General features: G+C 43.7%; 1 protein-coding gene across 2 annotated transcripts in view; it reads right to left on the reverse strand.

Moving 5' to 3' along the window:
- Positions 1-12,326, reverse strand: part of MLIP (muscular LMNA interacting protein) — a 551,953-nt gene that overhangs the window by 289,459 nt on the left and 250,168 nt on the right. For both annotated transcript variants that reach the window (XM_075340299.1, XM_075340300.1), the window contains exon 3: positions 9,308-9,451. In XM_075340299.1, coding sequence (XP_075196414.1) covers positions 9,308-9,451 — 144 coding nt within the window. The remainder of the gene's footprint in view (positions 1-9,307; positions 9,452-12,326) is intronic.

Below are 12,326 nucleotides of genomic sequence, written 5' to 3' on the forward strand. Positions count from 1 at the left end.
GGTGTCTAATAAAGGTAATCATAAGTTCGAAGTTGTAATGGATGCTGAGATATAGAGCCTAAAAGTCAAAAGTCTAAACATTGTTACCCTTTTGCTTGTCAGTGTATTATAGGAAGACGCCCTTGATAGGGGACATGTCTTACTGGATACGACCCAGGATGGGGACATTATTATAGGAAGGGGCACAGGATGGGGGCAATTGTTATAGAAAGCAGCCCAGGATGGTGATGTTATAGGATGGGGCCCTATGATGGGGGACATTTCTTACAGGATGCGGACATTGTTATAGGGAAGGGCCTAGGATGCGGGACATTGGTTACAGGATGGGGATATTATTTTAGGAAAGGGCCCAGGATGGGGACTTTTTTATAGTATATTCTCAGGATGAAGACATTATTATAGGAAAGGGCCAGAATACAGGATATGTCTAACAGGATGCAGCACAGAATATTGAATATTTCTTATAGGCTGCAGCCCAGGACAGGAACATTATTATAGGAAGAAGCAAAGGATGGGGGACTTTTTTTTATAGGATAGGGCCAGAATAGGGGACATTATTATAGAAAGGGCCCCAGGATGGCAAACATTTCTTATAGGCTAGAGCTAGGATGGGGATATTATTACAAGATTAGCCCATAATGGAAGACATTATGACAGAAAAGGGTCCATGATGCGGTACATATTTATAGGAAGGGGCCAGGATGGAGGGAATAATTGCAGGAAGTGGCCAAAACAGAGAATTGTATATCAGGATCGAACTCATGTTGGGGTCAAGATTACAGGAAGGGGCAAGAACAGAGGACATTATCACAGGAATGAGTCTATGATTGGACATTTTGAAAGGATGAGAGTTAGAGCTGAATACATGATTACAGGAAGTGGCCCTTGATGGGGATGTGATTACAGGAAGGGCCACATGATGAAGAAATGATTACAGGAAGGGGCCAGGACAGAGGACATTATTACATGAGGGGTGAACATACATGTCTTTAAAGGATCTAAAATGCTGCATGGGTCTATACTTCTGACCAAAATGCAGGTGACGGACCATATCCAAATTTTGTATCTGGACCCATTGGACTCTTGTTCCGCCACTGCCATGGACTATATGGGGTAATGCAGCGCAACTGACTCAAGTGACTAAAGCTAAGCAACAATACTAGAAACAGAAAAAGCAGCCACATTTTTACTGCCTGATTCTTGATGTCGTGACCTGAATCTCAATACTTGTTATTAGATACCGTCAGTGAACTATCACTGTACCTATAGTGTGTGAATAGAGTAGGATCAAATTCTTTCCAGTTTCCATCCAAGCAAAAGTTCTCAGCATTAAAAATTAGTACTCAGATTATTACCAGATAGTTAATCATCTAATGGTCTGTAATATTCATGCAGTTATGCTTCCTATCGATCACCATTAGTAAAGTAAACAGAAAAACTTTCCTTCAATTATAGACTCCTTACAGAAATTCAGAAACTTTGCTTGATAAATGACAATGTTCTAAGAATAGCAAGTACTAATAAGTAAAATGTATTGCAATTTAACAGAAACAAATGAATCTTTGTATTTTTATGTAATTAGCCAACGTTTTTGTTAGTCTTTATTTGTAGCATGGTCAAAAACAAGCAAGTTTATAGTTTGTTTGTTTTTTTCTTTTAAAATAAAGGATTTATTGCTAACTCAATTGAATTAAGACTGTCTATGTCCTTACCATATATCACAATATTTAAACAGTAAATTTCCGTTCAAAGTATTTAACTCATTTTATTCTTTCATAACGTGAATAAGCTCTATGGCACAACAAAGAAACTGCCTCTACCGCCTTCTAGAAAAAGATTCCTTTTAAAGGGAACCTGATAAGACATGATCCATGCTGCTCAAACCAAGGGCATCTAGAATAAGACACCAGCTGCATTATTGTAGCCATGCAATTTTAGAGAAAACTTGTCTTGTAAAGTTGACCAAGGAGTATATATTTGGGATGACTAATTTAAGAGACTTGTCCCAATCCTTACCTCGCTTCCTTAGGCCTCCTTCACACATCCATGTTTCCGATACCTGTAACGTCCTTTTTCACATGTACTACACACGGAAACACGTAGACCCATTAAAATTAATGGGTTTGTGCATTCGTGTATGTTTTCACATGGACCATGTGCTTCACACGTATAGACATGTCTGTTTTTCTCCAGCGGCACGGGTGTCACATGGACCGCACAGATGTGCTCCATGGTGACATCAATGGGACATGTACCGGAGAAAAAATGTGTCTGTGAAATAAAATGCTTTTCTATACTCACCTGTCTCCACTGCTGAAGTCTCCATTACTGCTGTCACATGCTTCCAATGCCCACTGATTATGCTCATTGCATATGTGACGCTCTGGACTAGCCAGGTAGTCACAGACACAACACCACACACACCCCTTCCCCGGATAGGTGACAACAGTCACACTAAAAACCCTTGTTGCCACCCTCCAGAGTCTGATGTCCACACCAGGTGGGGCGGAGCCAGGCGGTTGACTCCGCCCACCGAGGAGTTCACAGGCCTGGAGGCGGGAAAACAGTGGACAAGTCAGTCAGACAGTGAGTGGAGAGGAGTTGACAGTGGAGGAGTGAGGAGAGAAGTCAAGGGCAGACCTGGGACCAGGCCTGCCACGGACTGTCTAGGTGTCTGGGTCGGAGCCCAGGCACATCCAGCAAGGTCGGCAGATGGTGGTGGCCGTCTGCAGGAGTTGGCGAACGGTCGGTGGAACCGTAGGACCGAGGTCGGGCGGTGGCCCGCCGGTATCGAACCGTGGAGCCGATTGGAGTCAAGCACCAGGCAGGGTACTCAGACCCCGAATAGGCTAGAAGCCGCCCTGATAGTTGAATTTACTGATTGCGGTCTGGACCTCAGGGGTTCATTCCCACCCAAGTCCCGATTGACGGCAACAACCCAACCATCCCAGATAAGTGCTACCGCCAAAGGCAAAAGATCCAAAGGGCCAGTGCCTGCGGGCAAACGGGCTCCTACGACATTTACATGCCGGGGAGTGGACTACCAGTGTCCAGGCAAAGGAGTCACTCACAACACAACACAGGTGCAGGGAAACGACAGTCATCACCAACCTGTCCAAAGAGAACACCGCAGCCGGCTGTGGGACCCATCCATTCTACCGCTTGGTTTACCAGAGACTTCGCTATCTTGTGTCAGAGTGAGTACACCAGTGCTGTCAAGCACCGCACCGCGCTGCACCGCGACCCTGTGCCCTGCACCCCGGCCTTCATCCTCCCCGTGGGCCCCCGGAAGCATCGCCCCTGCCCACGCAGGGGTTAACACCAAGCTGCATAACACTGTCACCGGGAGGCCTAGTCAACGGCAGCAGTGGTGTCCATCCTACAATCACCACAACCCATGGGTTGCGTCACAAACTTTACCAAACAACTACCCCAAAACCCCTGCGTGCACCGCCACTACATCCTTTCAGAGCGATGTGACCCCCAGGTCCGGAGGCGCTCGAGCCACCGACACACGAGCCCGGGCGGCTCGGCGGCCGCAGCCGAGGCCGTGGGGCGGTACACATATGCACTGCACCTTGGACCGGAAGTAGTAGCAGCATCGGACACAGCAGCCCCATGGACAGGTAAGTATAGAAGTACATGCTGTCAGTATGCTATGCGGATGTCACATGGATAGCACACACTGAACACACATGTACGCACCTGTACCACGGACCATGCAAAACATGTGTGTTTTGCACGGACGTGTGAAAGAAGCCTTAAACCAACAGTTCTCCCTATACACATATGGAAAAGCTCGCTGGAGAGAAGCTATCAGGGAATGGCCTCTTGAACTAGTAATCTAACATGCACATCTCCCCCTCAGGTGCTTGAAAGTATTTCTCTAAAGAAATGTATGCAGTGTCTGATTCATGCTCTCTATGATTTGAGCATCATGCTTCCCCTGTTAGGCTCATTTTAAGTCAATATCCAACCCATCAAAGAGCCTGAACATTGACTAACAGGTCATTTACCTATAGATTACACTAAAGAGACAGTATTCTTTCTTTTGAACCAAGTTTGCAAAGTCACATATGAACAAAGCAAGATATTTGGAGGCAAAAACTTTAGTTTTTCTTTTGAATTCCATGGTTTTATGACAAATTACTCTTTATCATTATTTAACAAAAACTAAGCAATAATACCTGTGTGTGAAAAAGTACAGTAGTACTGAAAAAAAGTACAAAAATACATTCCATAAGGATTACGTGGACAAGTAGCAGCCAGGTGCTGTTAGTCAAGGCAGAGCAATTGAATAATTGTTAATTGTTCATCAGCAAGAGTTATTGCCTCTATGAAAGCAGAAGTTTTGGAAGTTTGCAGGTCTAGACCATCAGGTTGTATGATAGCATAATGGAATGGAGAAAATACATTAGCAATCATCGTAGCAAAGACATTGTTGCTGCCCCTTATCTAGGAGCATTTATAAGCAGCGATGGGCGGACCAAGACTGTAAAAGTCTGGATCCACACGTTTTCAAAGGTATCTGGGTGCAGGACCCGGGCCCCGTATTCTCAGGGAACTTTAGCTAATGATTGAGGTCCAGCACTCGGAAAAAAATAAAATAAAGGAAAAATAAAGAGAAAAGAGAAAAATAATCAAGGAAGTGGGCTGTACTTACCAAGGCTCCAACACAGCTGTACGCTGCTCCCGCGGCCGCACATTCATAAAAGAAGCTGCTTTTTCATACTGTTTTCTTAGCAGAAATTCGGCTGCGTTTAACAGTTCAAGCAAAGCAGATGTGATTTCTTCAAGACTCATGGCCATTTTGCATTTAAAGGCACTGTTTATATTTTTAATGGTTTTTTTTCCCTTTAGGTTTCTATGGGGTACCAGATGAAATGCATGTAAAAAGAGCATTGTGTTTATAAGTGCAGAATCTAATTTTTTTTGCACTAAAATAGTAAAGTAAAAAAGTTGCACAAATATACACCAACAATGCATCAAAAAAGAGCAAAACATTTCAAAAAAGACCCCTATAGAAAAAAAATGCTTCAGAGAAAATGACCGGTTTTTCACTTGGGAACATCATGGATTAAAAAAGCTATGTGTAAACAGATGCCAACCTTAATGGAATTAAGCAACAATAAAGAGAAGCTGTCAGCTGTTTTTCTTATGTTTAAAGCTACTTTCACACATCAGTTTTTCCCATCAGGCACAATCCCGAAAAAATTGGATAAAACGTATCCAGCGTCGGATCCGTTTTATCCCCATTGATTTGTATTAGCGCCGGATTGTGCTGAATGGAATTGCGTTGCATCCGGCTTTTTCCGGATCCGGCGTAATTGGCTAATGCGGCGGCCGGATGGAACGCCTCTCGTAACATTTTTGTCTCTGACAAAAAAACGCATCACGCCGGATCCGGCGCGATATGGCGTGATTTACAATGGAAGCCTATGGACGCTGGATCCGGCATAATGCGGCAAAAAACGGATGCGGACACCGGATCCGTTTTTTTGAAGCAGAGCATGCTCCAATTTATTGTAAAAAAAGGATCCTGCAAAAAAACTGACAAAACTGATGCAAAAACCGATTTGCCGGATCCGTTTTTCAACGGATCCAGTATACTGGATCCATAAAAAAAAAAAAAAGGATCCGGCGCAACCGTTTTTGCATATTCTGCGCCAGATGGATCCGTTGCATCAGGCACATGCCGGATTGTGCCTGATGCCAAAAAACTGATGTGTGAAAGTAGCCTAAACTCAGCGCAGTATAACATTGGACATAAAAGCCTGATTCCCAGGGTTGTGTCACTTATTATACTGTGTGTAGCAGTTTAATGCAATCAGCATTTTCTTAAGAGATTAACTCTACTGAACTACAACTCAAATGACAGGCACTTAAGGGCACTTTACATGCTGCGATCTCGCTAGCGAGATAGCTAGGGAGTATACCCGCCCCTGTCAGTTGTGCGTCACGGGAAAATCACTGCCCGTGGCGCACAACATCGCTTACACCCGTTACACGGACTTACCTTCCCTGCAACGTCGCTGTGTCCGGCGAACCACCTCCTAGCGCTAGCGATGTCGGAGCGTGTAAAGCACCCTTTAGTGAGTCTCATGACAACCCATCCAATCACCCTAGGTTAAGGTATCAAACCATATATGTCCATAAATTAAGATATGTGTAATAATGTGAAATGACACAGGGAAAAGTATTGAATACATTTAGAAAGAGAGGTGTAAAAAGCCATGGAAATCATGAAACCAGCTGAAATCTATCATTGTTTAGAAAGCAATCCTACTACTTAGTGATGATGGCCTATAAAAGGTGTCTCATTACTAAGGTGTCATACAAGAAACATCTCACGATGGGTTAAACCAGTGAGCTCTCTCATGACCTTTGTAACCTTATTGTTGCAAAACATAATGATGGCATCGGTTACAGAAGAATTTCTAAACTATTGAAGGTTCCAGTGAACACTCTTGGGGCCATAATCCAGAAGTGGAAAGAGCATAATTTCACCATAAACTGGTCATGATCGGTTGCTCACTGCGAGATTTGAGGCAGAGGAGTCAAAAGAATTATCCGAAAAAATGTCCAAGAGCCAAGAGCCACCTGTGGAAAGCTAAAGAAAGACCTGGAATCAGCATGTACAATTTTTTCAAAGAAAACTATAACTAAGACACTCAACCTCCATGGCCTGTATGCACTCTGACCACGCAATACTCCATTGCTGAAAAAAAGCATGTTCAAGTGGGTTTAAAGTTTTCTCAACAAGATTTAAGCATGTCTATGAAATACTTGGAGAATATAGTCTAGTCAGAGGAGACCGAAATTGAACTTTTTCAATGCATTAACATAACAGTCACCATGTTTGAAGGGCACTGCATATCACCCCAAAAACACCATACCAACAGTGAGGTTTGGATGTGGAGCATCATGGTGTATGGCTGTTTTTAAGTATATGGCACTGGAGGAAAAAGACAGAGGGGGGAAAGAGACAGAGGGGGAAAAGAGACAGAGGGGGGGAAAGAGACAGAGGGGAAAAAGAGACAGAGGGGGAAAGAGACAGAGGGGGAAAGAGACAGAGACAGAGGGGGAAAGAGACAGAGGGAGAAAAAAGACAGACAGACACTGAGATAGAGAGACCGACAGAGACTGATACAGAGACAGAAAGAAAGATAGACACAAAGAGACAGACAGACAGACAAACATACATGGATAGAGACTGACACACGGACAGATAGGGAAAGAGACAGACACACAGACAGAGCCACACACACATACAGAGACAGACACACAGACAGAATGATATAGACAGACAGACACAGAGGGGGGAAAGAGACAGAGGGGGGGAAAGAGACAGAGGGGGAATAGAGACAGGGGGAAAAGAGACAGAGGGGAAAGAGACAGCAAGGGAAAGAAACAGAGGGGGGAAATAGACAGAGAGGGAAAGAGACAGAGAGGGAAAGAGACAGAGGGGGAAAAGAGACAGAGGGGAAAAGAGAAAGAGGGGAAAAGAGACAGAGGGGGAAAGGAACAGAAGGGGAAAGAGACAGAGGGGGAAAGAGACAGAAGGGGAAAGAGACAGAGGGGAAAAGAGACAGAGGGGAAAAGAGACAGAGGGGGAAAGAGACAGAGGGGAAAAGAGACAGAGGGGAAAAGAGACAGAGGGGGAAAGAGACAGAGGGGGAAAGAGACAGAGACAGGGGGGGGAGACAGTGGGGGGAAAGAGACAGAGGGGGAAAAGAGACAGAGGGGGAAAGAGACAGAGGGAGAAAAGAGACAGAGGGGGAAAGAAAGAGAGAGGGAAGAGACATAGGGGAAAAGAGACAGAGGGGGAAAAGAGACAGAGGGGGAAAAGAGATAGAGGGGGAAAGAGTCAGAGGGAGAAAGAGTCAGAGGGAGAAAGCGTCAGAGGGGGAAAGAGACAGAGCGGGAAAAGAGACAGCGGGGGAAAAGAGACAGAGGGGAAAAGAGAAAAAGAGAGACAGACAGACACAGAGATAGAGTGACAGACAGAGACTTATACAGAGACAGACAGAGATAGACACAAACAGACAGACAGACATGGATAGAGACTGACACACAGACAGACAGTGAAAGAGACAAACACACAGACAGAGCCACACACACAGACACACACAGAGACAGACACACAGACAGAAAGAGATAGACAGACACAGACAGACAGGGTGAGAGACAAAGAGACAGTTACTATCCTGGGCAACGCCCGGGTACTACAGCAAGTATAGAAGGATTAGTGTTGGGTTTTTAAGTAACAAAAAATAAGGGATTTCTTCCACTTATTCATCACTTCTGGCTATAATATGCAATTGGAAAGACGATCTGGCAAAGAAATGTGTACATTGTATATATCCACCATGTACAATGTTGCACATGTGCAGTATTCCAGTATTGTTGAGTGGTGCGTCTTCTGACTGCATAGCCAGCTGATATTAAATATCATACTACAGGTAGAGCTATGAGTCAACAGTTCAATAATTTTTCATCCAGTGAGCATAATTATACATTTTTCCCAGCTAATTTAACTGTCAGTTTAAATGTATTTAGCACTCACTCTAATCTCGAAAAAATTCTTCTTTTAGGCATAAGCAACATGCACATCTGCAAGCATTATTATAAAGGTAGCAAAAGATCCACCAGCCTTTGTCTATAGTTGTAATGAGGGGTCTGGGGATCAGGCCCAAAGCCACATGAAAAGACACTCAAGCAACTGTGCACATGCTATCAGTCTGCATTATGGAACATCATATATTAAAGGGGTTGTCCACTACTCAAGCAACCCTTCAAAATCTGAATGTTTCCCCCTTTTAGTGTCGCTACTCACTCTCACGGGATTGTGTACCGGTGAGACATCACACAATCTGTGCTACCAATCAGCGGCTGCTTTATTCGCCTCACTTAGAACAAATCACTTCTATCTGGAGGAAATGAGCACTGATGCTCTTTCATTTCCCCCAGATGTATTTGATTTGTCTGAAGGGGCGAGAGTGAAGGAGCCTGATTGTCCATACAGATCACTTGACATCACCCTGGTACATACAGTAACCCCAGGAGAATGACTGGATGATGTCGGCACCAGAGCGGAGTAAACGTTTTATTCTTTCAAAATGGAGAACCAATTGGATTGAGGAGGGGTTGTCTGGGTAGTGGACAACCACTTTAATATCTGACATTAACTGCACTCACACCAAGCGTACTGAACTAGTAGCACAAAGTCTGCATTTACTTGGCATTTATAAATGTCACAACAAACCGTACATCTATACAACATATTTTAATGTTTGTAGTACAGTACCTTTTGCATCAATGCTCTTTTATCACCCACAATTTTAGGTAGATAGTTGGATTGCTTTTCCAGCAGCACCTCTGAAGGAAGCGTTCCAAAAGACGGAACAAATATAAAATTCAAAGGAATTGTTTCACTGCCAGTCGGAGATGCCTAGTGATGAGTAAAAAGAATTACCTTGGTCTTATGGTATTACACTTTCACAGATACACGTTTACACAATACCGTCTGTTCAAGGAGTTGCTTTAGTTCTTAAATATGTATAATTGCGAAGAGCTTGTAAAAACATATGACTTTGTCGTTTAACTTAAATCCACTCAATTCTCAACTCTGTCCTTTATTTTACCCTTCATTGTCTAGGTTTCTAGCCAGTTTTTAAGGAGCAGGAGCGCTTGCAACCTCTTTGCTTCACAGACGACAAATGTTGCTCTACAGCTGGCTGGATTGCTGACATGACAGAAAGTTGTCTCTGGTTGCAGCATGGAACAGCGCACAAACCGGACCAAAGATGTAAGCATACCGATTGTCTGACATTTCAATCTTCAGGAGCACACCACTTCCCTTGCATGAACAACTACTGGAGGCAGTAAAGCAGTGTGCTCCTGAAGAAAGATTAGACAATCCCTGTAACGAAATTCTCACTGACTAATACATACATTTTTCAGATTATAAGATGCACTTTTCCTTGGAGGAAAATGAGGGGTGGATCTTAAAATCCGAATGTAGCTTACCGGGGTGTGGTGGAGAGGTGTTGTGCTGCTCTCTGTGGTGCAGATCTATTTGGCTCTGTGCGGAGACTGTCACTGCTCTGTGCAGCTCTGTGCGGCGGGGGGTGCTGCTCTGTGCGGCGGGAAGCGCTACTTTATACATTTCTGTGCGGCAGGCAGCGCTGCTCTGTACGGCAGGCAGCGAGGCTCTGTGCGGTGGGCAGCAAGGCTCTGTGCAGCAGGCAGCAAGGCTCTGTGCAGTTATGCTATGTGTGGCGGGCAGTGAGGCTCTGTGCAATGGGTGGCGAGGCATGAGCCATTCTAAAGATGTCAGTGGTAGAGGATTCAAATAATGGTGCCCAGAGTCGGCATGTGTGCAGATGGAGCTCTCGGCTCAAGCTCTTATCTGCGCACCTGCCAACTTCAGCCGCCATTTCTTTGATGCTCGCACTGCCGACACCTTCAGAATGGTCAGTGCCTTACCACCTGAAGTGATCAACAGCATTCAGCATCACTGGCTGGTCCAGCAAAGAGCAGCACCAGCTGTCCCAGCACAGCGTCGCAGCCTGCAGTGAGTATCTAGGCCCCCCTCTGCACCTCCCACAGCATCGCCGTACTCCAGCACTGCCCCTGCCTCCTGTGACCCCGCTCCAACACCTCTGCCGTGCCCCCTCTCTGGTAAGACACCGCTGAATTACCAAACGGACCCCATATTTTTTTTTTTAACTTTTTTTATCTGTAAACTTGGGGTGCATTTTATAAAATGAAAAATACGGTAATTCTGTACTATGCACACATAAAATTTTACCAGATTGCTGTGCTCCATTGACTGCAATATAGGCTTAATTAGAACTTTCGGGTTCATAGGTGATGATACTTTGTCAGTAACCTTTATTTATTTTAGAAAACGCTTTAAATGGAACCTGTCACCTTTAAAAATGCTATCAACCTGCAGATATGGGGTTAATCTTCAGGTTAATACCATTTGGAACCTGCCTAGTGTTCCAGTTTCAGTCATGGAGTGGGATCAGTCACAGGAACTGACAACAAGTTCTACTTCTGGGAGGCTGTCAGTCAGAGCATTGGGGTACGCTTACAGCCGCCGCTCTCCATACACAGAGTGGTGACTGATCTTACTCTGGTTAAGCCCATATGACTGAAACATGAACACTGACGGCAGGATTAGGGTATGTGTGCACGTTGCATTCTGGCTTGACAAATAATCTGCAGTGTTTTATCACTGCATGTGCGTTTCAATACGCATCCAAAACGCTGCATTTTAGATGCATTTTTAATGTATTTTGAATGCAGAATGGATGCATTCTTTATGGTGCTCTCCTACAGACAGACAGGGAAAAGCATCCAAAACGTACAAAAGAAGTGACATGTTGCTTTTTGGAACACATCGATTTTGTAAATAATTTGGCATCCAAAACGCTGCGTTTTAAAATGCAAAGTGTGCATGGAATTTGCTTAATTCTCATAGACTTTGCTGGGGACGCACAACGCATGCATTTATGCTGCAGTTTAAAACGCTGCGTAAACACACGAAAAGACGCAACATGCGCACATAGCCTTAAAGTTCATTTTCTCCTGCCAGCAGAGTTTAATGTGCAGCTGCCGGACAGGATTAAGATGCTATAACCTGCAGAAGAACCCCACATTTCCAGGTTAATAGAATTTTTACACCTGACAGGTTCCCTCTATAGAGAAATGCCAAGAGAAGTCGAGACTTTCTATAGTCCTTTGTTTTCTGATGATCATTATTTTTGACAGGATTTGTCATAGATAATTTGCACGTACAGTTTAAAATATTCACCTACATATTGTAATTATACTGTCATTATATCCTAGTCAGATCAGCTACAAAACTCTCTTCTTACAATAATAAAAGAAAGATCTTATGCTGTTTACATCTTTATTCATTACGCAAATGCCAAATCTGAACTGTCAACAGACAAAAATGCTCTAGCTTCAGGGGTAGACATTCATTTTTACAATAGGAGATGATGCTGAAAACACAAAATACAAATCAAATTTTCTTTATGTCCTTCATCTGAACTGGAATAATGCAATAAAAAAATGTGTATTCTAAAGCAGTAATTTTGTTTTTGGGAATGTAGAAGTGAATAGTGTATACGAAGAGAATATAGAAAATGCATAGTTAACATTACTCACTATTGGTAGACTAAGTATGACGGCAAGATTATTTTGTGCTTATTAGATCATTATAGTATTAAGTATTGGGTATTTTTACTCCTACTAATTGCATATCAATAATTCAGCTGGTCAATGATTAATCCAGTAACAAATTTGCTGAG

The sequence above is a fragment of the Anomaloglossus baeobatrachus genome, chromosome 3, assembly GCF_048569485.1.
Source record: "Anomaloglossus baeobatrachus isolate aAnoBae1 chromosome 3, aAnoBae1.hap1, whole genome shotgun sequence".
Classification (NCBI taxonomy): Eukaryota; Metazoa; Chordata; class Amphibia; order Anura; family Aromobatidae; genus Anomaloglossus; species Anomaloglossus baeobatrachus.